The sequence below is a fragment of the Eleutherodactylus coqui genome, chromosome 3 (assembly GCF_035609145.1).
Source record: "Eleutherodactylus coqui strain aEleCoq1 chromosome 3, aEleCoq1.hap1, whole genome shotgun sequence".
Classification (NCBI taxonomy): Eukaryota; Metazoa; Chordata; class Amphibia; order Anura; family Eleutherodactylidae; genus Eleutherodactylus; species Eleutherodactylus coqui.
Window position 1 is genome coordinate 46,634,651 of NC_089839.1, and position 26,679 is coordinate 46,661,329.

General features: G+C 43.0%; 1 protein-coding gene across 2 annotated transcripts in view; it reads right to left on the reverse strand.

Annotated features, from left to right (window-relative positions):
• Positions 1-1,998: 1,998 nt before the first annotated feature.
• CAMKMT (calmodulin-lysine N-methyltransferase) overlaps positions 1,999-26,679 on the reverse strand; it is a 434,161-nt gene continuing 409,480 nt past the window's right edge. For both annotated transcript variants that reach the window (XM_066594497.1, XM_066594496.1), the window contains one exon: positions 1,999-2,182. In XM_066594497.1, coding sequence (XP_066450594.1) covers positions 2,108-2,182 — 75 coding nt within the window. In that variant the 3' untranslated portion in view covers positions 1,999-2,107. The remainder of the gene's footprint in view (positions 2,183-26,679) is intronic.

Genomic DNA, 26,679 nt, shown 5'->3' on the forward strand with positions numbered 1-26,679 from the left:
TGACTAAAGCACTGTGGACAATTGCAGATTGACTAGATCTGCTATCAGAGGCGTAACTTGAAGCTCCTGGGCCCTAATGCAAAACCTGGAATGGGGCCCCCAACTATAATGCTTTATTCATAGTACTGGGTTCCCTTTATGGAGAAGAGAGGCTTTATGGGCCCCTCTAAGGCTCCTGGGCCCGGGTGCAACCGCATACCCTGCATCCTCTATAGTTACGCCCCTGTCTGCTGTCATATAGAAGCATTACATCCAAGACTGCTGTGAAGGACCATGACAATGGGCAAGGCATCTCACTACTGGCTGTACTAGATAAGCTGCCTGCAGGGATGCAGGTGATGACCTTGTTCCGGCCTCGTGTGGTGCAGAGTGCTAAGGCAGCAAAAATGCAGTCCTAAGCTCTTGCTCATGACCTGAAGGTTGCGAGTTCAATCCCCGCTTGGTTCAGATAGCAGGCTCAAGATCTTCAGCCTTCCATCCTTCCGAGGTCGGTAAAATGAGTACCTAGCTTGGTGGACGGTAATAAATAAAAGTTACTTGAAGTGCTGCGGAATATGTTGGCGCTATGCAAATAAGATTTATTTCGTTTTATTGAACTCAGTCATAAGATGTGCTAGATGGCAGCAAGACAACCAAGTTTGTCGGATGAAGATACATCTAGACTACATCTGTCCGGATTGCCCATTTCTTTGCATTGCACATCACTTGTGATTGATGGTGTGTGAGAAAGTTTACTTTTAATCCTGTGAGTGGGAAATTTGAGGATACAATTTCTACTTTTTCTTTCAGTAGGAGGGCAAAAACTATTTGTTAAGGTCAGAAGGTCACATAGCAACAGTACCCATTAGTGTCTAATAAACCTTAAGCCTTTCCTGATTCATTCATTGTACTTCTTTTGTCTAGGAAGACATACTAGACCTTCACTACGATGACTTACTCTGATTAATGCAACCACAGCTAGCTGTTCTGTACATGACATCATGCAAAAAAAAGCAACAAGTATGCAGTCAACTAAGGGAAATAATCTGCTAACTACAAACTTTTAATCTCAAGTACTCGAACAGGAAATGCTGCAACATTTTTTTTACCTTGAATCACTTATTATTAAAAGCTCCAAATCCTACTATAGTAGGGCAGGGATCTAGATGTATGCCTCTCGTTTTCTAAAATCTCCTTGGTTTTAATTTGTCACAAGGGCAATACTGCATATCCCATACTATGTATTATCCTAAAACCGAAGGGAAAAAAAAGAAACAATAGCACAAAAGGAAATCACAATCAATTCTTTTTAGCATATTTTTACATTTTCTTAACTAGAAAAAAATCTAAAAACAATTTGCCGGAAAATAATATACTGTTAGTTTTTAGCCCACGTCAGGTCTTTGATTTGAATTTTCACAATAGGCCATTGTAGCCTACAAAATAGTCACCCGAGCACTGAACAACATTACATTGTAATCACATACAGTGGTAAATATTCATGAGAGCTTTGCCTGATTTGATTATAGCATTTATCTGTACTGTAGAATGCAACATTTCCATAAATAAAACAAGGTGTGTTTTGGTAAGATTTCGAAAAGAACACCCATTTTCTTTGGGGATCTGATTAGAGCTCACTTTTCATCCTAAGAGAGGCCCTAAATGTGCTCTTCTTCTACCTAAACAGATAATAAGCACTCGGTGTACTCCCCCTTCTTGACTCAACATACTGAGACTAATCGCAGATAATTGAAGAGGAGGAGCTGAGGGCCGGGTGAGCCTTTGTGTCCACAGGACAAATGGTCAGTTCATGAAGCTTTTGTCTGATCCAGCGATTTCTTATAGTCTCCTAGAAGGAAGGAAGGAAGGAGGGGGGGGGGGGGGGGGGAGAGAGACACATGCAAGTCGAGAAAAGTGAACAAGAAAAAAATTTGTAACAATAACACTAAATTCTCTATATTTTCAGATGATTTTCTATTGAGCATAATGTGCAGAATTACGTCAACTCATGGATGCTGTGGTATATTTTATTTCAGAGCTAATAGAAACATTTGTATGCCCATGGATATACATTATTGTGTAGCAAAAAGTAACTTGTGAGATGTTCTATTTCCACTGATGAACTTTGCTATCTTGATGTCAGGATGAGCAGTATTGGATAATGGATGTCTGGGTCATAAGCTTTATTATCTTCTTCCTTGACCTGAAAGAAATAGTTAAAAAAAGGGATAAGAGAGTATCATATAGGAATACCTTCCTTCACAATGCAGTCGGTCCAGCTGCAATGAACCAGAATATGATATTAAACAGCTCATGTGGAATTTTTATTTCTCCTGCACACTAAGTAATCAATAATCTGTTACATAAACAATAAAAGGTATCAAAAAAAGTGGGTCCTCATCAAATAAGTCAAGGCGATAGCACAGGGTCGTTATCCTATTTTTTTTTTATATACAATACAAGTATAAAAAATAAATAAAAATAAACAAATAAAAATAAATAAAATAAACAAATAAAAATGAATAAAATAAACAAATAAAAATAATTGCATACATAAAAATAATAAAAAATGCTACTAATTAAAACCGCTATTATGAATATTACACATTACATAAACAGGTCAAGAATTTGCGTATATAACGTTCCATTATTATTTCATGCACAAACATAATACGCCATGAAAACATATCTAAAAACACGGAATATTTAACCAATCTATGTATTAAGCCATCTCAGTTGGACTTTATTCCACATTTCCCTCCAGGTCAGTAAAATATGTAAAACCGGCTTCTATATTGGTGAGAGATTAAATATAGATATGCATTATATTATAGCTGTGATTGGAGAGAGAGAAAGAGAAGTCACATGACCGACAGGGAGCATAATGCAAGGACTACAGGTGATCTAATTACATCATAATATCTTTGGCTTTTAATGTATCTACTCGCAATGCATTTTCAACCTTAAAGGTGAAATTTTTTTTTAGTTACCTTTATATAAACAAACTAATAATACAAAAACCATCTGAAAAAGTAAAAAAAAAACATTATTCTATTCATTCGGCTCCCCTAGAAAATATTTACTGGGAAAATTAAATGCAAACACCGATATATTGCAGTAAAATAAATTACCGAAAAAAAAAAAAAAAGCCTTGAGCCTTCTCGTGTAGGTGTTTAGCATTGGTAGAAAATATCTTTTGTGTAAAATGTCAAATAAATTGCCTGCTGTACAGAAAACACATTTCTCTAATTAAAACACTTTTATTGTTTCAGACCAGTGAAACATAAAATAAAACAAAACCCGGTGAAAAGAAAGTGATTTTCCAATTTGATACGCAGAATAAGGTCGAAGAAAGCAGCTAAGGAGGCAATAATATAGTTGCTATTAGTAGCTTTATGGGTTACAGTGTAATTGGATGTAGCAAGCTCAGACCCACCGGGTGAACAGCAGCTGCCGAATAAGGGGGGTGTGGGTGGGGGGAATCGGTGGGTTTCATACTGTTTACCTTAAAGACAATTCACAATTATCAACAACACTCTGCAGAGATTAGAAATATCGGGCACTTGGGATGGTATTTAAATAAGTAAATGGAGGTGAAAAGTCATCTGTCTTTACACAAGAGCTCTGATACATTACAGGCAAAGTACAGGCACAGAAAGAATTTTTTTTTTTTTTTAGATTTTTGTTAAAAAAAATGTTAACAAATGCACTTTTTAACTCTTAATTCGCAGGACTATTAACAGTAGTGACCAGCCGATGGAAAAAAGAAAAATCAGACAATTGCATACAAGTGGTAACATACCTTTCTTATTGCCTTGTTCCTAGAGGTGTTGGCAGTGTTGTGTGATACATTCTGACAAAAAGCACTGGCATATAGCGTAGCATTGCACAGTTTTCATTACAGGCTTGCTTTTTTTTTGTTAACGGAAATAAAATTTCACAGCTAACAATGAAAGGTGAAAAGTTTAAGAGGCAAAGCTGTTCCTCCTGATCACTGACTGTTAATCAGCTTCATGGGTGGCTGCCTAAATCTGCGGATTTTTTTTTTTTTTTTTTTGGAACTTGCTTTACTGCCAAGATTGTAACTAATTTTTTCCCCCTGTTGTAGGAGGAGGGGAAAAACATCTCCCCGTAGAATGCAGCTGCGTATGAGTGACATGACGCGCTAATGCAGAGGGCAAAATTAAAATTCATGAATCTCTTCACAACCATTTGTGTAACAAGATTAAGACGAGACAGCAGAAAATAGCTGCATTATCAGACTTCTTACAGTTCTCCAGCTGGTTACGCTCTATTCCAAAACAGTAGGGATAAGAGGATAACATGCAGCCTCAAGGAAAACGCCTCTTCTTATTTTGGGAGCAAAAATCATCCTCGGGAAGATGAGGCATGAAGGATATGTACAGGTAGAAAAACGCAATCCTGCCAAACAGGCAGAAATATTGAGTTGTACTTATCAGCGTGAATGTAAAATGTAACAAAAGCTTCCCGATGAACAAGGGACCTGCAGCTAACAATTTACACAACAATGTTGGACAAAACACACTGGTGCATTGAAAAGAAAAGAAATTGCAGCTCAGGATGGGAACGACAAGAAGCCAGGGCAACTTGTTCTTTATTCCACCACTTGTAACAAATGTATAAAATGAGTTGTAGTTCTAAGTGCAGAATGCACAATAAACTTCACTCAACTTCGTGTGTGTGCGAGCAGAAGATATTTTATAGACTACTTACAGGCAAGTGAAGCAAAAAAAAAATCTAAGACAAGGTTCAATGAGAAGCATCGCCCAACTGAAGAAAATGTTACCAAATACAAAAGAAAGTTTGATTTGGAAACCTCAACTCAAACAGGATAAAAATATATAATATATATAATAGTTCAAGTGGAACTTTTGCCCTTAGGACTAAAAAAAAACAAACAAACAGGGAACATCAAACCAGAAAAAAGACACAAAGAAAAAGTTTTTCAAAAAATTGTCAATTCATGAAACTAAAATATTTTCAGTTTTTTAAGAAAAGAAGTGTCTTTATTTCTTTTGGCATATTTTTTATGTTTCAACCCTTTCCAATCCACTGTCTGACCTCTGAAGACATTATGATTTAAGGCTGTACAGCTCCGATGTTGGAAGATGTCCGTCGGGGTTCTCTTACTGTATATTGCCAGCCTCTCTGCTGTCGGAGCCTATCCAACATGTCACCTCATGTGGTACTGGCTTTAGCCAGCAGATGGCGCCGTTGTATAACAGCAGAAAAAGAGTAAGCCCCCTAGGAAAACCAGGATACAAATTGGATTGGAAAGGGTTAAAGAATGAAAATCTTACAGTCTACAGATTCTAAAAGTTAATTTTAGAAATGGGCTTGTAATATAAATGTTTTTAAAGGGTCTCAGACCTGGAGATATTCGAGGCAATGTAGTGATTATGGGAGTAGAGATTTTTCATGCTTTAGTAGAATAGTACAGTTGGGCTCTACTTGGCCTGAAATAGCTACATATAATAGATTATACTCAACCTGCACAGCAAATGCAGAAACATAGAGGGGAATATACTAAAGACTGGCAAAATCTGACGTCAGCTTTAAACAGCAGTGATCCGGAAAAAGATGAGCCAAGTTTATTGAGGCAAATTCCTCTCTTAACCCTTTCAAATCCACTGTCTGATGTCTGAAGACATTCTGATTGAAGCCTGTACAGCTCCGATGTCGGAAGACGTCCGGCAGGGTTTTCTTACTGTAGGTTACTGGCCTCTCCAGCATGTCCCATACCGCAGTACTGGCTCTAGCCAGCAGATGGTGCCATTGTATAATGGCAGAAAGAGAAAAACCCCTAGGAAATCCTGAATCCAAAATTGGATTGCAAAGGGTTAATAAATTTGGCACATCTTTGGATGTCCATTCAACAGAAATCCTAGGTAGCGATACATAAAGAAAAGGAGCAACCCCAGTAGGAAAGGGATAAAAATTCTCAGTGGGAAGAGGCTTTTTCTGTGAGGGGTGGGCCATCAAAAACCAGGCAAGGAATCAGGCGAAAGCTGTGGCCAACCCAGATAACATCAATCCTGCAAGGGTGGACATATCAGTAATAAAACCATCAAAAATGGGAAAAACTGGGATTAAGGTGAACGAGTACACTCAAATATTAGTTCATCTTCTCTCTTTATTGGTATTACTAGCAAATAAAAGACGCATTTCGAGACTAAGACGCATGTTCCTCAGCAATTCCTGGGCACACGTTAGATGTGATAGAAGATGTCTGGACATATGTCAGCTATAACAAACAAGTCTCGAAATGCAACTTTAATTTGCTGTTAATACCAATGAACAGGGAACTTGAGTTAATATTTCGGCACTTGTATGTATTTCCCAATGATCAGATTGCGCCTTTTTTTCCCATTTGCGAAAGTGTTATTCACCAGAAATGTAAGTTTCTGTAGTGACTTATAGTGAATGTTGGGCCGCTTGAGGCCCCGCCCCTGCCACTTTTTCTTTCTTGTTTAAAAAAGTGGTAAAGTGTAACAAGTTGCAAATTATGCATAACTGTGGTGTCCGCTGTAATTTTCTACTTTTTTAAGTGTAAAGTGTCTATTTAAAGGACTGAAAAATGATTGGCTTCGAAAGTAAAAGATGACAAAAATAAACATTTTCATAGGCAGGGATGGCAACTGTATTACCTCTACCTTAGCACTGTACATTTTTTAAATATTTGCATTTTCCTTGAATTTTAAAACCAGTATCTAGACTATGGGTGCATAACCCGCCTAGAAGGCCATATGCAGCTCACAAAGCCTTTCTGTACTGCCCGCAACCATCAGGACACACTCATGCAGCCAAAATAGCACCACAAAATAGACCTCTGAGGACTCAAGGGTTAGATTCAAGAAAGACAGATTTTAATAAACTCAGAAAGAGGGTAGGAAGGATCCAATGGATGGATGTTCTTAAAGGGGTATTCTGGGCACAAACTGGCATTTTAACATGTAATTCAGATCATCACAATAAGTCATTTTGTAATACGTTCATTGTACCCGGTCTAGCTACTTTCTTAATTTTCTATCCAGGTCGTGTGATCCTCTGCCTGAAAAATGTCTCTACTTCTGAAATTTTGCCCGCATTTGTGACTTCCTTCCCTGTCCATAGCCTCCAACTTTCTGTGAGCAGTGCATGATGGAAGGACAGGGGCGGAGGTACTGCGCTGCATTGCTCATGTGCAGTTCAGAGTGTCGGTAGTGGCTGCTGCAGCCAGCTTTCTCAGGCACTCTTCGTGAGAGGGAGGTTGGTCCTACCGGTAGTAAGATGTGCGGAGAGCTACAGCTCTGGCTGAAAGACAAGCTCTACACATGCTGGAAGTTGTAGGTAACAAATTAAAAAGCATGTATGCATGGGTTTGTAACAAACAAGTCATGCCAGATTAATCTAATTTCCTTCTATGTCAGAATAACCAACTGGGTTGATCAGGAATATGCGGTGGATATAGTATATCTTGACTCCAGCAAAGCATTTGACAAAGTATCTCATACCATCCTTATTGAAAAAAATCAACAAGTATGGCATTGGCAAGGCAACTTTTAGATGGATTCACAATTGGCTGAGTGATCTACTCAAAGAGTGTTGGCAAATGGCTGCACATCTAATTGAAAGAATGTGTCAAGTGGGGTACCACAAGGCTCTGTTCTGGGCACAGTGTTGTTCAACATTTTTATAAATGATCTGGAGAAGGGAATTGATGGGAAACTCATCAAATTGGCTGATGACGCAAAGCTGGGAGGGATACCTAACACTAGGGAAGAGAGAGTATTCAAAAAGATCTAGAAAAGCTTGAACAGTGGGTGGCAACTAAAAGAATGGTAGTTAACAAGGAGAAATGCTAAGTCCTACATCTGGTCAAGAAAAATGAAAAAGCACATACAGAATGGGAACACATGTGGAAAAAGACTTGGGTATACTAATAGATCATAGACTGAACATGAGTCAACAATGTGATGCAGCAGCAAAAAAAGTAAACACAATTCTGGAATGTATTAAGAGAAGCATAGAGTCTAGATCACATGAGGTAATTATCCCCCTCTACTTTTCCTTAGTCAGACCTCAACTGGAATACTGTGTCCAGTTCTGGGCACCCACTTTAAAAAAAGACATAGGCAAACTGGAGCAAGTTCAGAGAAGAGTTACTAAGATAGTGAGCGGTCTGCAAATCATGTCCTATGAAAAACGGGAATGCTTAGCTTGCAAAAACGAAGGCTGAGAGGAGACTTAATAGCTGTCTACAAATATCTGAAGGGCTGTCACAGTGCAGAGGCATCAGCCATATTCTCATTTGCACAAGGAAAGACTAGAAGCAATGGGATAAAACTGAAAGGGAGGAGACACAAATTAGATATTAGAGAAAACTTTCTGACAGTGAGGGTGATGAATGAGTGGGACAGGTTACCACGCGAGGTGGTGAGTTCTCCTTCAATGGAAGTATTCAAACAAAGGCTGGACAAATATCTATCTGGGATGACTTAGTGAATCCTGCACTGAGCAGGGAGTTGGACCCGATGACCCTGGAGGTCCCTTCCAACTCTACCATTCTACGATTCTATGACTAACAAAATTTTATTTCACAGGGAAAAATGCAAAGTTCTACATCTGGGCAAGAAAAAAGCATATACAAAAGGGAAGGAATTGGACTAAGCAACAGGACATTAAAAAAGACCTGGGTATACTAATAGAGCACAGACTGAACAAACAGTGTGATGCAGCAGCAAAAAAGGCAAACACAATTCTAGTATGTATTAAGAGAGGCATAGAATATACATAATGAGAAGCAATTAATCCCCTCTACTCTTCCTTAGTCAGACCTCATCTGGAATATTGCATCCAGTTCTGGGCATCCCAATTCAAAAATTATATCAACAGGAACAAGTTCAGAGGACAGTTACCAGGATGGTGAGCAGTCTACAAACCAAGTTCTGTGAGGAACAGTTAAAGGATCTGGGAATGTTTAGTTTACAAAAAAGAAGGCGGAGAGGAGGCCTAATAGCCCTCAGTAAAAATATGAAGGGCTGTCACAGTGCAGAGGGATCAGCCTTATTTTTCATTTGTACAAGGAAAGACTAGAAGCAATGGGATGAAACTGAAAGGGAGGAGACACAGATTAGATATTAGACAGTGAGGGTGATCAATGAGTGCAACTGGTTGCCACAGAAGGTGGTGATTTCTCCTTCAATAGAAGTATTCAAACAGCATATGGATAGACATCTGTCTGGGATGATTTAGTGAATCCTGCAGTGAGCAGGGGCTTGAACACAATGACCCTGGAGGTCCTTTTTTAACCCTACGATTCTATGATTCCACATCTTTCAGCTGCAGAGAGAGGAGCACCGTCATTTGACAGTAGGTCTGTTCTCTATTCCTGGGCACTGATGATACACCTGAAAGCCCTCTGGTGGCTTCTAACATGTAGCTGCCATCTCATAATGGGGAAAAGAAAAATGGCATACAGCATAAGATCAGAGATTTGAAAGTACTAATGGAGCATGAGTATGAGAATTGGCTGCATATGAGTGCCGCTTTTTTAGAACTTTTTCACACGAGCGCATATACAGCACGTTTTTAAGCCCGGGGGTATATGCGCGCCCATAAGAAGCATTGATTTTCAATGTATCCATTCACACAGGCGTATATATGGCGCAAATACGAAAATTAGTACATAAACTCGGCTGGCGCATATACTCCCAGCCAAAAGATAGTTCTGGAACCATCTTTTGCCCAATATACGCCGGCCGGTCCTGTAGACTCCTATGGGAGCAGGGAAAGAGAAGGGAGCAGGAGGTATTTATACAGCGTCTAACGCTGTGAAAAGCGTACAGGTGCCTCCATATAGGCATTGAAAGTCATCCCGAGGATTTTGGCAGAGCAAGGGATTTCTGAGGTGCGGTGTATTTTTTTTTGCTAAAAATGATGCCCACGGTCGTGTGAATGGACGAGAAAACGCTGTCCGTTATCGTGGAAAAACGCCTATTTAGGGACTTATATGGAGCGGCTGTAAAAATGGTCTGTAGCCTGTGAATAGGATGGACTCCAAATTGTTTGGAAATGGTCTTATAACCCTTCTCATTTTGATGGGCAGCAACAATTGCTTCTCTAAGATCATTCCTGATGTCTTTTCTCCTTGGAACTCTATTAACACATGCCTGTATGCTCCATACCAGGTAATAGTTTTCCTTGGCACTCTGTTAACACATACCTGAATGCTCCATACCAGCAAACGGCAAAAACTTCTGCTTTTATAGAGTTGCTGATGATCAATTAATCAGGTTTACCTGTCTTGTAATTACTCTCTTAATTCCTATCGAAGTAGTAAGAGTGTACTTAATGCATTTTGGCATACTTTTTGTAAAACAAAATAACTATGCAGTATAATTACTCATGTGTTGTTCATCTGAGGCTGTATTCACCTAACTTTAAGTTTTACCCTCCAGACACAAGTGCTGCAAGGTGTAATCACTAGGCTACCAACAGAAAGCAATAGTTTACTTGATATAAGTATGCTCTATGAGGAGGGATGAGGGTATTCAGGATGTAATCAAGGTAAATGTCCTTTCACATTGCATCTACAGTGTCAGTTTATCATATGCGCTGGAAAACCTTCTGGTGTGTATATGGTAAACAGAACCATAGAGCCCATTCACCAATGGCCAATTTGGCCTCTGTCTGTTCACTTTTTGTCATGGTTTCTAGGTTCAATAGAAAAGTGTAGAATGCAGTAGAAAAAAAATCTAGTAAATCCAGAAACCAGAGAACCTGAGGACAGCCATGCAAACATGGAGAGAATATACAAACCCCATGCAGATTTTGTGCTTGGTCAGATTTGAACTCAGGATCCCCGGATTGCATGGCAATTGTGCTAACCATGTAGTCAGTGTATGGTGCATAATTAGAATAGGATCCATGCATGATACTCTTTGGTTGTCGAATGGTTGCCTCGACAATTCTTACCACCCAGCATATCTCCATGTCCTATGTCAGATGGGTCAGGAGATTGGAATTGGAGCAACACTCCATCTCCACTACAAATTCTGAAATAGCTAACGTTCCTTAGGGATCAGACTCTCTAATGTAGGCTATGGGATCTTCCAATTGCTGCAGACTTTGATTTGGAAATATGTAGGTACAGCCCTGGCACAACCTTCCTTCTCTATGTCGTCACCACAGAACTTCACGCACTCCTTGGTGTTCATGTTCATTCCTGCAGTGTGGGTTCAGATTCTTTCACTCTCTATTTATGACTCACTGCACCAAATATAAAGGAGAATGGGTGTGACAATACAAAAACACAATGACTAACAGTGACATAAGGGGAAATGCAAGGAGGAAGGAGAACCTGGAAAACATGATGATGTATTCAATCACTCTGACTTGATATCTGAGCAAAGAAATGAGCAAAATAGGCTACAGCCCAATGAGATATCAAATCATCTTCTTGCTGATCTCGAATGATTAGACATTGATGGGTCTGGAGGAAGAACTTATGAACTTTGGAGAAAAAAACTTCACACACTTATAGCACATGTGAAGTCTGCGCAATGGGCAATCTGGATTTTTGCTGGAGGTTCCCTTCAAAGGATTTTTCAGGCATTTACTATTGATGACCTATCCTTGTGATAGGTCATCAATAGTCAATTGGTGGAGGTCTGCCACTTGGGATCCCCGCTGATCAGCTGATCCTCCAGCCCGCTGTCAGTGTAGTGGGGATGGACGTCCATGGTCAGGACCAGAAGTGTAATAGATGGCTTCACTCCCACTGAAATCAATAGGAGTCACAATAGCAAAGTCCAGGGCAGCACAACGCCATATAACCCTCTGGGTGGGACCGTCCAATGTGCCAGCCGGAGCAAGGAGCCGGATCGCTCAGCTCCAGAAAGCCAGTCAGAAGAAAAAAAAAACCGTGGCAGCAGGAAACGATGCAATCACAAAACCTTTATTCCTCCTGTATGGTGACTGGAGGAATAAAGGTTTTGTGATTGCATCGTTTCCTGCTGCCATGGCTATTTTTTCTTCTGAAATCAATAGGAGTGATGCCTTCTATTACACTTATGGCTCTGACTGCAGTGAAGTACAAGAAGTATAATGCAGGACATCACTCCCATTGATATCAATAAGAGAAAGTTTCTATTAAACTCCCAGCTCTGACCACCGATGAGGACATCCTGCCCTGCTGCACTGACAGCGGGCTAGAGGATCAGCTGAACAGTTGGTATACTCGCTGAGCAACTATTGATGGTCATGCCCGGAAAACTCTTTTAAGTGGTAGGCATCTTAACAACCGAATCGTCAATATTTTTAAGTTTTAGGCTGACTTCACATGGGCGATAATATCACGCGACATTTGTGCGTTGCGAGATGCACAAATATGAACCCTATTCTTTTGAATGTGGTCATACACAAAAATGATGTTTCCTTGTATGGTACCGCAGAGCGATGCTATGTGGGAAACGAATCGCTGCATTTTCTATCATGCTGCATGCTCTCGCTTCGTAGCGCCCATTGTTTTTTAATGGGGCCAGAGGCAGTATCGCACCACATTCAAAGTGCCTGCGATACAAGAGCTCCCTTTGAAAACAATAGGAGAAACTCTGCAATCCCCCGCGGCGTCTGTCACATGAAAACACCTCGCATCAAATAGATGGCGAGTGCGATATGAGGGTAAGATTCACGGCCCCATATCGTGCTCGCCCGCCTGAAGTTAGCCGTAAGGTTTCAGCATTCTCTGTATGTTAACCCCTTAACGACCAGCCCATAGTGTTTTTACGTCCTCCCGAAGTGGGCTTTATTCTCTGAGGATGTTAAAACATGTGTCCTGCAGAGAACAAAGCCCCTCGGGCTGTGGACGGGCTGTGGGCTTCCTCTGTCATCCCGAGCTGTACGGACCCCCCCCCCCCCTCCCCAGCATTGCGATCGGCGCTATCCAATGGATAGCGCCGATCGCAAAAAAGTAAATAAAAGTACAAAAAAAGTTAAAGATTCAGCTGCCCTGATGGATCGGATCCATCAGGGCAGCTGAAAATACTCACCGAGGTCCGCCGCACTTCTCCCCGCTCTCCTGCCGCTCCGGGCCCCGAAGCCGGTCTTCTGCGCATGCGCACCAAGTGGAATTACGTCAGCTGCATGCGCAGGAGATTTAAAATCTCCTGACTCCCGTCTCCTGTAGGTAGCCGGGAGGAGCGGTCCCCGGTACCGCGATCGCCGTTATCCAATGAAAACTGCAAAAAAGTTTTAAAAAAGTAAAGTTTCACTTCCCCTCATGGATCGGATCCATGAGGGGAGGTGAAAATACTCACCTCAGGTCTGCCGATGTCCCCGGTGTTCCGGGACCCGAAGTCCCCCTCTGCGCATGCGCGCCCGATGATTGACATCAGACGCGTGCACAGAGGGGTTCGAGCCCCGGGAAATTCAAAATCCCTCTGCTCCTGGCTGCCATGTGTAGCCAGAAGAAGAGAGATTATACCGGGGACATGATCACTGTTATCCAATGAATGACAGTGATCATGTACAGTAAAAAAAAATGTGTAAAAAGGAAAAAAAAAAAAAAAAAGGAAAAAAAAGTTTTAAAAAGTTAAAAAAAAGTTAAAAAAGCGTACGTTTCATCTCCCCTCACGGATCATATCCATGAGGGAGGATGAAAGTACGTACATAAGGCCCCCAGATTTATCCGCGGACCTTACCCCAGCTTCTGCGCACGCACCCGTGACCAGAATGGCGGACGCATGCGCAAAAGCTATGGATTGCCAGGATAATTTAAATTCTCCCTGCTCCTGGCTACAAAACGTAGCCAAGAGCATAAAGAGATTTCACGGGGGGCCGCGGTGAGCGGTTCCTGGTCACGTGTTCGCCATTATCCAATAATGGCGATCACGTAAAAGTAAAAAAAAAAATTTTGAAGTTTCATCTCCCCTCACTGATGCGATCGGTGAGAGGAGATGAAACTTTTTACCGGAGGCCTGCGTATTTGAACCCCGACGCGATCCTCCTCCGTGAACCTTCCCGAATTCTACGCATGCGGTTGCCGGCAAAATGCCGGACACATGCGCAGGAGTCGGGGAGCCCAGGAAATTTAAACTCTCCTTGCTCCCAGCGACCAATGGTCGCCGAGAGCTTGGAGCAGTGATGGGTGGCCTCGTTGAGCGGTCGCCGGTCACGTAATAAAAAAGTAGCGCTCTAACATAGGTCGGTCTCACATGACCGGATAGGAATTACAGATTCCGCATGCGTCTGATCCACGGTAATACGCAGATCAATCGCATTGGATTACACAATTCCGCTCACATTAGCGGGTTGGAATTGTGTAATCCACTCGCAGAAAAGAGGACGCAGCAGGTTCTATTTTACTGCGGCTATCCGCAGCATAGAGCCCATTGTGCTCCATGGTCGCAGATATACCCGCAGCCCATACGCAACTACCTTGTATACGGGCTGCAGGTACCCGCGTCATCGTTAAGCAAGAGTTCAGGAACTGCAAACAACAAAAAAGGTGTACTGCGCATGATCGTCTGTGTGAGTACGCAGTTATGCGCAGTACATTACGCGGCCATACACAGGGTCACAGCCGGGCTCACAGATGAGATCCGCTGCGGGCCTCTGCAAGCGGATTCCGCCTACGGCTGCGTGAGCCCGTCGTTATTCGGACCACTACCTGTAATACGTAATTTACAAGAAGCCCCGGGAACGCTTGCCTTCATGCAGTTCCAGGAGGAGCTTGTTGAGCGCCTTCTGTGTGAGACCGCCGCACAAGCTTACGGAGACTCACGGAATGCCACTTTTTACACCCCATACCCGCTACTGAGGTCACGAAATACCCCCCAAAAAGCATGAGAGGGGGGGGGGATACACAGTTTTATTGCCCCATGGGCCCATTTCAACCAGCCTCCGTAATTACCCCTGTCTTTCGGAAATACTACACAGTTCACATTATTACTTTTATCTAGGATTTGCGAACGCCGAAAAGGGTGCGGAGTGTGTGTGGGGGGGGGGGGATTTTTAGGGAGCCAATTTTTATTCCGTACAAATAAGCAATAGGGCCTGGGATTTATTCAGTTGTGCCCTGAAATCCAACGGGTGTTCCCTCCTTTATAGGCCTTGCCATGCGTCCTGTAAGTAGATGAGGGCCACAATGGGTATGTTTCTGAACACGGGACCATTTTGGGGTGAACGTCTTCATTCCTATGTACGCTGTACAAAAAAACTGTTTTTAAATTTAAAAAAATGCTAAAAAAATTGAAAATCGTTGCTTTTGCCTTCTGCTTTGCTTAGATTCATTCAAATACTGTGGGGTCAAAATACGCAGTACACCCCTAGATGAATTTGTTAAGGGGTCTAGTTTTCAAAATAGGGTCATTTGTGGCGGTTCTTTATAGTTTTGGCCGCTCAATGGCTCTATAAGTGGGCAATGGGGCCTGAAATTTATTCAGTTGTACCCTGAAATCCAACGGGTATTCCTTTCATTGTAGGCCTAGCCATGGGTCCTGTAAGTCTATTAGGGCCACAATGGGTATGTTTCTGAACACGAGACAAACAGGGGTATCCATTTTGGGATAAAAGTCTTCATTTATATGTGTGCTGTACAAAAAAAACTGTTTTTAAATTGACCGTAATTTTTTTCCTACTGCTTTGCTTATATGTATTCAAAAATTGTAGGGTTAAAATACACAGTACACCCCTAGATAAATTCGTTAAGGGGTCTAGTTTTCAAAATGGGGTCATTTGTGGGGGTTCTCTATGGTTTTGGCCGCTAAAGAACTCTACAAGTGGGCAATGGCGCCTAAAAGGACTTCAAGCAAAATCTATGTTCTGAAAGCCACCGATTACTCCTTTCATTTTGGGCCCCGTTGTGCATGCGGACATAAGATTAGGGCCACTATGGGTATATTTCTAAAAAAAAAAACAGCACAAACAGGGGTATCCATTTTGGGGTGCAAGTCTTCCTTTTATATGTGTGCTGTACAAAAAAAGCTGTTTTTAAAATGACAGAATTGCCAAAAAAACAAAAATCCAAATTTTTTCCTTTTGCTTTGCTTGAATTTATTCAAAAACTATGGGGTCAAAATACGCAGTACACCCCCAGATAAATTCATTAAGGAGTCTAGTTTTCAAAATGGGGTCATTTGTGGGGGTTCTCTATGGTTTTGGGCGCTCAAGAACTCTACAAGTGGGCTATGGGGCCTTAAAGGACTTCAAGCTAAATTTATGTTCTAAAAGCCACTGACTACTCCTTACATTTTGGTCTCCGTTGTGCATCCAGACATAAGATTAGGGCCACAATGGGTATGTCTCTGAACACGGGACAAACAGGGGTATCCATTTTTGGGTGCAAGTCTTCATTCATATGTGTGCTGTACAAAAAAAGCTGTTTTTAAAATGTCAGAATTGCCGAAAAAACGAAAATCACAATTTTTTCCTTTTGCTTGGCTTGAATTCATTCAAAAACTGTGGGGTCAAAATATGCAGTACATTCCTAGATACATTCCTTAAGGGGTCTAGTTTTCAAAATGGGGTCATTTGTGGGCGTTTTCTATGGTTTTGGGCGCTCAAGAACTCTACATGTGTGCTATGGGGCCTAAAAGGACTTCAAGCTAAATTTTTGTTTTGAAAGACACTGAATACTCCTTTCATTTTGGGCCCCTTTGTGGACTCAGATATAACATTAGGGCCACAATGGGTATATTTCTGAACACGGGAGAAATAGGGGTATCCATTTTGGGGTGTAAATCCTCATTTTCATGTAAACTATAGGAAAAAACTATGTCTTTAAATTGACAGATTTGCAAAAATATGAAATTTTACTTTTTCTCCTCTAAATTGAATTAATTCCTGAAAAAAAACTGTGGGGTCAAAATACTCATGACACCCCTCAGTGAATACACTAAGGGGTGTAGTTTTTAAAATGGGGTCATTTGTGGGGGTATCTATTATTCTGACACTCATTTTGTGTTCCTCAAAATGCTAAAAAGTAATGTTAAATTTGTACGTCTCCTAAATGGTTAAAAAAAAAACGAAAGTTTTTCCAATGTGCGCCCAAAATAAAGTAAACGGGTGGAAATATAAATCTTAGCAAAAATTTCTATATTATGTTTGCACATATTTAAGATATTGCAGTTGGAAATGTGAAAAAATGACGATTTTTTCAAAATTTTTCCAATTTTGGCGCTTTTATTAAATAAACACACATTTTATCGGTCTATTTTTTCCGCCTAAATAAAGTACAACATGTGGCGAAAAAACAACGTCAGAATCGCTTGGATATGCAAAACCTTTATGGTGTTTTTCCATGTTAAAGTGACACATGTCAGATTTGCAAAATTTGGCCTGGTCATTAAGGCGCAAACAGGCTTGGTCACTAAGGGGTTAAGGGCCTGTACGAATTTGGAAATGATCTTGTAACTGACATTCTAGGAGTTCTTTTTACTTGCTATTCTATGTATTTATTTTGGAGATTTATATATTGCATACACATTCCGCAGCGCTGTACACAAACTCATCACTTGCAATGGCCGTTGGGGCTCACAATCTATATTTTTTATTTTCAAAACTCTTTATTCAAGAAGCCAACAGAATAAGTACAGCATTACTGTTTGTTTCACCAAGGTTTTCCCTCGCAGGGGCTGTTATGAATTGTTCAACATATTTCTTAAACTGGTATAATTATCTCTGACTTGTACTTATATCCTCATGAGTCGCAATTAACTTATCTAACTAATAATCTATGATTATTCATACATTTTATCCTTTAAACAAATAAACTTTAACTTCATTCAGCTCTGGTCGTCACTCGTTTCTGCTTCAAGTCCCAGTTGATGTTTTTAGGTCGACTGGAGGACGTGTCGGAATCCCGGTATATCTATCATGTTTATCCATGGTTCCCAGGTCTCCCCGTATTTTTCTAGTGTGTCTGTCCCTATTGCGTGTAATCTTTCATATAATGCAATCCGAGAGACTCTTTCCATAACCTCTTGAAAGGACAAGGTTCTCTGCTTCCATCTGGAGGCGATATGAATTCTTGCCGCCATACAAATCACCTGGATCAGCTTATGTGCTCGGTATCTGACACCCGGTTGTCGGTCGCCGAGAAGGAGTACTGTTGGAGACCTGTGCAGGGGGCCTATAAATAGACTTTGTATGAGCCTATGAACCTGTGTCCATAGTCTCTTCACTACTGGGCATGTCCACCAAATATGGGCTTGGGTGCCTACCTCCGCACAGCCTCTGAAGCAGAGGGGTGAGACTGATTGGTAAATTTGGTGTAATCTACTCGGAACCAGGTGGGTTCGGTGGAGGATCTTTATGGATGTCTCCATCAAGGACACCTGTTGGCTCCCCCTTGCAATTGTCTCGCAACACTGCCTCCATCTTTCCGGCGCCATGTCTATATTCAGATCCTTTTCCCATTTTTCCATGTATGGTAATCTTTCCTCTCCATCTGGTGTGTTCAGAATATTATAGATCAGGGCCAGGGAGCCCTTTCTCATTGGGTCCCTCAGACACATTCTCTCAAATGTAGTCAAGTCCGGGAAGGTCTGTGGAAGTTTGAGTGAGTTCAGAAAGTGATAGACTTGATTAATTCTGAAGTTTTCCGCTATGGGGGGATTGAATTTAGCTTTAAATTGGCTTATCGTCAGTAGCCTTGACTTTTCTACCAGGTGGCTTACGTTTGTAACTTCGTTTATTTTCCACCATTGGAAATGCACTAGATCTTTGCTGGGGGGGAACTTTTCGTTTGTTATTATTGGTATTAGTCTGGATGGGCTAGTTGACAGTTTATGCTTGTATCTATTCTCTCTCCAGATCCGCATTGAGTGGTATGAAAGAGGGCTCAGCTCCCAGAGATTTGCCTTTATAGTACCTCTGGCCCAGGTCAGTTCCCTGGGGGTGTAGGGGTGTAATTTAGCTTCCTCCATGTTGACCCAGAGAGGAGCTTTGGCCCCCCCGAGGGTTTCGATCCACTGTGCTAGTCTCGCCGCCATATAGTATTTCTTTAAGTTAGGGACTGAGAGTCCTCCCCGACTCTTGTGGTGATACATGATTTTATTCTTTATCCTATGCCGCTTGTTGGCCCATATGAACTTGAAAATGCGTTTCTGGAAATTGTATAGTACCTCGTTCGGGATGGGGATAGGGAGGGTTCGAAATAAGTATAGTATTCGTGGCAGAGTATTCATCTTTATCGCGTGTATCCTGCCTATCCATGAGAGCATTGGGTCATCCCATTTGTCTAATTCCGCGGTTAGTTTTTTTATTAGGGGAGGGTAGTTGCATTTGTATAATGTGGACAGTGAGGGAGTCAGGTTGATTCCCAGATATGGGATGTATTGGGGTTGATGTTTGAAGCCAAAGTTTAGGTCTATTAGTTTAATTAATGGTGTGGGTGTGTTTATATGGGATATGTCGCTTTTATCCGCGTTTACTTTTAATCCCGTCAGACTTGCCCATTTATCCAATAGATTCATTAAATTAGGTAGCGATATTAGGGGTTGGGTAACTGTAAGCAGCATGTCGTCTGCGAACATGCTCAGTTTATATTCCTTGCTTCCAAGGGCTACTCCTCTTATATTTGGGTTCTTTCTTATGGCGATTGCTAATGGCTCCATGGCGAGTGCAAAAAGGGCCGGAGAAAGCGGGCATCCCTGGCGGGTGCCTCGCTTAATTGGGATTGGGGTTTCTTTGGTGGATGGCAATTTGAGTAGGGTGGCCGGTAGAGAGTATAGGGATTTTATTGCTTGTAGGAATTCTCCCCCAAAGCCCATCCGTCCCAGCAGTTTAAAGAGATAGTCCCAGGATAGGGAGTCAAAAGCCTTCTCAATGTCTAGCGCTAGAAGGGAAAGCTGGCTGTTGGTCCTCTGGGCTTGGTCTATGATGTTTAGGACTTTTCGGATGTTATCTGGTGCTTGTCTCTGTGGGATGAAACCTACCTGGTCCTTGTGTACTAATTTTGGGAGGAATTGGTTTAGTCGTTTTGCTAGTATACTAGTGAAAATTTTGTAGTCCAGGTTTAGGAGTGATATTGGCCTGTAATTTTTCGGGGACAACGGGTCTTTATTTGCTTTGGGTATTACTGTGAGGTTAGAGTTAAGGAATTCTTTTGGTGGGGTTTGGCCTTCCATTATAGTTTGGAGCATTTCTCTCAGGGGCCCACTTAGTGTGTCTTTATACTTTTTATAATATATGGCCGTTAGACCGTCCGGGCCTGGGGCTTTCCCTGGTTTTAAGTTATCTATGGCTTCCTCTATTTCTTCGTTAGAAATGGCGCTGTTTAGTACATCCCTCTGCTCATTAGAGATAGTGGGGATTGGAAGTGCCTCCAGAAATTCGTTCCTTTGGCTTTCGCTTCCTCCTTTATGCTCCTGATAGAGGGAGGTGTAGAAATTGGTGAATATCTCGTAAATTTTTTCCGGGTTTGTTGTTGTGTTGCTATGAGGGGTGTAAAGTTTGAATACGGAGTTGAGTCTCTGAGTGTCTCGCAGTTTTGCAGCGAGCAGTCTATCTGGTTTATTGGCGAATTTGTAGTATTTGTATTTAGTCCATTGTAGTGCCCTCTCTACTTTCTCCGATAGCAAGGTGTTTAGTTGTAGTTTGATGTCTCTTATTTCTTTTGTGGTTGCTCGTGAGGGGTTGCGTTGATTGAGGTCTTCCAAAAGGAACAACCTTCTCTCCAGCGCTTGGAAAGCCTTTGATTTTTCTTTCCTTTTCTGAGAGGAAAGCTGAATTAGTTGGCCTCGAATGTAGGCTTTATGGGATAGCCAGACCCACTGTGGCTTGGCTTCTGGGCCCTTATTGAGGTCAAAGAATTCCGCGATTTGGCTTGTGATTTTATTTGAGCTACTTGGGTCTTTCACTAGTGTCTCATTTAGCCTCCATCTATAGGTGTTTTTTGCTATTTTCCCCAGGTCTATTTCGCACATTACCAGGTCATGGTCCGACCAGGCACATGGGAGATGTCTGGTGGTCGTGAGTTGGGGTAGGAGCGATGTTGAGGTCAAAACGTAGTCAAGTCTTGAGTATGTCTGGTTAGGCGCGGAATAAAAGGTGTACCCCCTATCCCTGCCTCGTATCTCTCTCCAGGAGTCCGCTAGTCTGTGTTGTTCCAGCTTGTTTTCCCACTCTTTTCTCTGTTTGGCGGAGAATCTGTCTGGGTTATTACTTGACCTATCTAGTGTCCCGTGAAACGGGAAGTTAAAGTCCCCAGCCCACAGTACCTTGTGATGTGGGAATCGTGCTAACTGATTTGCTACTCTTTTCATCGTGGGCCAGGGGTTCTCAGATGGGGCATACATATTAACTATCAGTAAAGGTTGCTCTTGTAATAACCCCCATGTGAGACAGTATCTGCCCTCCTGATCACTCTCCGATTGGATCTCCTGAAGTGGGAACGAGTTGTGCAAAAGTGTCAATACACCTCTGTGTTTTTTACTAGCTGCGGCTGAGAAGCTTCTGGTGTAGTGCCGATCAATGTATCTAGGAGCCGAATTGTGGGAGAAATGCGTCTCCTGTATACATATTATTTCTGGTCTGTGTTTAGCATATGTAATGAGGGCCTTTCTCCTTTTGGCTGGGGAGTTAAATCCTCTTACATTATGTGAGATTATGCATACCATTTGTTGGCCTGGTCTAGGCTCGCTAAGATGTTGTCATCGGGGGTTTTCCCTCTGTACCTCTGTAGTCCTCCAGTCCGAGCTATTTTCTGAGTGACGACCTGTAGTCTGAAATCAATATCATTAACATACAACCTTTCAAACATAGCAACTTTTTCCCATTGACTTTGGGGAGTCAATGGCGTACAACTCAACTTACAATTACTGAGGGTCCTCAGACCCTTTTGGCCAGAGAGTGGATTTACTTCACCCTTCGGCGATTCATCCATCTCTGCAGAACTCAACAACTAGTAGCCCACCGTTGGGCCTAGGCATCATATTAAATAACTGGCAATGCAACTCAGAACATTAATATATCCATTTCGTTCCCCCATCGTGTGAGGGCGGTCTCCCTTGTTTACTCTCCCCGAAGCCATCCCCGACCCACCCCCCCAAAAATCTCTCAGGCCTGAGGTCTTTTATCTTTAAAGTTTATCTTTAAGCTTCTTCGGTGTTTCATCCCACTTCCCCCCCGCCGGGAGTCAGGAGTGGCGACGGGGAGAGACTCAGGTAACTATTATACTCCGCCTTCCCCACAGTCAGGGTTGGTGGGGGCCGTTGCTTCTTGAGGTGTGGTCTCGTGGTCTCGGCCTGTCCTGTCTCGGGTGTGAAGTGCGCCAGGAGCGTCTGGGAAACGAGCGCACTCTCCCGTCCTCCTGTGCTCTTTCGGCTGGGATCTGCGCTCTCTCCAGAGCCTCATAGGCTTCGTCTAGGGTTTTCGCTGTATACGATCTGCCCTGGTTTTGGAAAATGATTGCAAAAGGGAATGCCCATTTGTATCTTATGTTAGCCGAAATTAGGGCTTGGGTGATTGGCCGGAAGACTCTTCGCTTTGCCAATGTTGAAGGGGCGATATCCGCATAAAGTTGGACTGTAGGAGACATCCCCGGGAGTGGAGCGAGGTCTCTTGCTGCTGTCAGGAGCTGGTCTCTCACCTCGCTATAATGTAGCTTGAGCACCACATCTCTGGGCAGCTCAGGGTTCGGGGGTTTGGCCAGCGCCCTATGGATCCGATCTATTCTAAGAGACGCCTGGTCGATCTGGGGCAGAAGTGCCGAGAAGAGATTTATCGCAGTTTCTTTCAGGGCTGTAATTGACTCGGGTAGGCCTCTTATTCTAATGTTCGATCGTCGGGATCTGTTTTCGAGATCCTCGAATTTGGCCTCCAACTGGTCGTATTTGGTCTCCAGGTCGGTTATGTGGCTGCGATCCGTTTCTAGAGCGTCAATTATGTCATCTGTTTTCTTTTCTAATTCGTCGGTCCTCTGCCCCAGATCCCGAATCTGCTCGGTGAAATCTTTCACTGCTGCGGAGAGTTCGGTTCTGAAGATATTTGTCATTTTTTCTGTCATTTTTTCTAGCAGCTTGGGGAGATCTGAGATGTCTTGTCTGGTCTCCATCGCGTCTTCTTCTGCATCGGCTTCTGAGGGGGTTCTGGATGTAGTGGGGGTGGGTGAGTCCGTATGCGGCTGAGATGTGAACATGTTCATTATGGTGCCTTTGGATGGGGTTTTCGCTGATTTACCTTTGGGTTTGGTCATGCTTCTTAGCTGGTTGGATGGTTACACCAAAGGATGCTGCTGTGTTTTGAGCTGGAGATCTTACAGCATGATGCGGGTGGCCCGGTGGAGCAGAGGCTAGGGGTTCATTATCCCGTACGACTAGCTCTGCTTAAGCGTTGAGTGGGAGCTTGTAGCTGTGCAGGAGATTGGTGCCCACACTTTTGCGGATGTAGGAGGGCTGGGCCCCGGTAATATTTGGGCCCCGGCAGTCTGCTGTGGGTTGTTTGCGGTCGCCCCTTGGATTTTGTTTGCCAGGGGGGGCAGGAGGTCCCCTGTGTTAGCAGGTTGGCGCTGAGGGCCCCCAGTTATGTGTGGGCCGCTGGAGTTATAGCTGCCTTCCCTTTGGTGGCGCGTGGGTTCTGGGGTTTCTCCTATTGGGCTTCGCTGTGCCCCTTATAGGCCTCCCTGTGAGTCCTGCTGCAGCTTTCTCCTGTGGAGTTGTGGTGTTGGTGGGGGAGGGGGGGGCTCTCCTTCCTCTCCTCGGGCGTTGGCAGGGCCCCTGCGGCTGTAATAAACTTTGCTCTGACCGGGTGGGGAGTGAGGGGGAATCCCCTTTAACCACTGCTTATCCCCCCTTGCAGTCTCTCGTCTCCCCGCCGGGTCCCCACTCGTACCTTCTGTCTGCCAGGCTTTTTCTCCCCCCTCTTCCTTCCGCTCCCCTCTCTCTCTCCAGCAACGTTGTGAGGGCCCCCTGCTCTTCTCCGCTGTCCCTCCTCCCCGCAGCCGACTCTGACCTTTCTCCTGGGTGCCGCTGATCCTTCTCCCGATGTGCTGGGGAAGCGGTGCTGTCACTTCCGGTCGCGCGTCTCCTGCAACTTTAGGCCGCGGCTTCAGGCCCGCCTGCAGGCCGCGATCCGCTCCGGAGCCGATCCGGGCTCAAGTAGGCTCTATGTGTGCCCCTCGGTCTGGAGACACGGATCGCTAGGTTCCCGGTCTCCCTGCTGCGGTGCTGCGCTCAGGAAACCTCCCGTTTGTCAGCCTCTGTGGAGGAGCGCTGGGACCTGCGACTGTTCACCTCTCCCGCTAGGCCACGCCCCCTATATTTTTTATTAGTATGTTTTTGAGGTGTGGGAAGGAATAGCAGTACCTGGAGGAAACCCATCGAAGCATGGGGAGAACATAAAAACGCCATACAGATGTTGCCCTAGATTTAAACACAGGAAGCCAGCACTAAAAGGCAACAGTGGTAACCACCTAAAAAAAATAACCACATAACAGAACTGAACATTGCCTTTAAAGGGCACTAAACCTAGAAATGAATAATAACAGTAAACAAGAAATATACGCTGAACAATCACTGCATTAGGAACACTTACTCAATAAGGGAGAGCAGCTCTCTTCCAGCATATTCCGAACATGTCCGGTGAGTTTGGGAGCCCAAATAGTGTGGAAAGTTCATTGTCATGTTCCTCCAACCACTCCCTAGTGATCTGAGCTTGATGACACAGAGCAGAAGACATCCTGAAGATATGGGAGCAGCTGGTCCCTGTAGCGTTCACCATTCAAGGATTGTGGTATGATGACCAATGATCCAGGAACATGACCAATAAAACTCTCCCCTGATTATGACACTGCCACAACCACATATTGAATCCTAATGGTGCATTTATGGGATATGGCTTCATGCTGTTTATGCCGATGTGGACCCAGCCATCCATATGGTTCAGTGGGGAACAGGACTTGTCACTCCAGATGACCATCTGCCAAGTGCCCAAGGTCTATTAACGTCTTTCCTGGGCCCATGCAAGACATTGTTGGTGATGATGGGGCACCCTTGTCGGTATTCAGCTATTGAACCTCAGTTGACACAAGGTACGCTGCATGGTCATTGTGGAAATTTGTCTAACTTTCCCCGCTGTTGTCATTTTGGGTCCGTGAATTCACTATGGCCCATTGTTAGTGAGATACTAGACGTGCCCCCCGATGTTCACATCTAGGATTAACCAAACATGGCTTGCCACTGTGTGATCTTCTGTTGGATGTATGTCCATGGTTAAACCAGGCTTAGTACACTCTTTATATTGTGGTTCAGGAACAGCCAACTAGTGAGTCTGTTTCAGAAATACTGGCACCACATTTCTGGGCACCAATAATCTGCCTGTGATCAAAGTCACTCAAGTCACCATGTTTAACCACGACTGCCAAATGTTGCCTTTTGCTGCACAGAAGAGAGGTCAGTACATTATTTGAGAGCAGATTGTGACACGGCCATCATATAGTACTGCGTTACGGATCATAAGATGTCATGCACCAGCTGTTCCTAAGGCAGTGATCGTTCACTGTAGTTGCCCTATATGTTAAGGCCCTTTTACATATAACAATTATGCCTAAAACGGTCACACAACAGAATGGACTGACAACATTTCTGCATAAAATTACAAGTACAGATAATGACTTTTAATCCTCTACATTTACCTCATTAGCTAAAGTAAACTCAGTAGCTGCTGTTTGCTCAGATGGGCGTGTGTTTATTTATGCAAGGGATTATCTGGCCAGCAGATTCCATTGTCTTCTCCTGACACGAGTAAACAACGTACTCATTATGTATGCAAGGCAAACAAAAACCCATACTGCAGCCACTCAAAAGACTGAACGATTTGCATTCAAATGGAACGTCTTAAGCGGCTTGACAGTGGTTTTTATGCCAGCTAAAAACCTGCGGCTAACATCAAGTGAACAAATACTGCACGACGGCCCACGTTTACACGTAACAATTATCGCTCTCTATTGGCCGTTTGAATTAATTTTGAGCAATAATCATTGCATGTAAAAGGGCCTTTCGTCTACAGCATTTCTGCATGATCTGGAACCAAACAAACAGTTTTGTGGAATCCTGCAGAACACAAAGAACTTAATCTCCTGCTGATCAATTCCATTTTTAGATGGTGACCGAGAATGCAAAACTCCACAAAAGAGGTATGGATTAACAATCTTTTTGTCCTACTGCATATATGGCAGAGGGGAGAGGTTCCTGCTGCAGCCAGTTGTCTTATAGCTAGACAGAGGTTTCTGAGGGGGAGCAAGGGGCATGGCTGATTTCTGGAGACACACATTAAAGATTTCTTTATTTATTTCTCTGTTATAAATGTAAAATAAGATCAAAGGAAAATAAGATATTAAGGAAGGACCAGATGTGAATTTTTTGGGGGGGTGTACCTTTAAAAGAACCCATGTATCTTATATTGTGACTCAGCTCCTCTAACGTGAATGTGGCATAGCTGCAGTATCAGACATGGCTTATGGAGAAGAATGGGGCTGTTTCTATGCAAAAAAATAACAGATCCTTTTTTCTAATCCCTTACAACCCCTTTAATGAATCTCACATGTAATAATCTTATTCTGAAACAACAAACCCCACACAATACAACTGCACAATGTAAAATATCTTGAACTTAACATAATTGTACTTGATGATCAGGAATGTACAGAGCTATTCTTTATATGTACAGTATATTTCTGGGCAGAATGAAGAAAAAAGA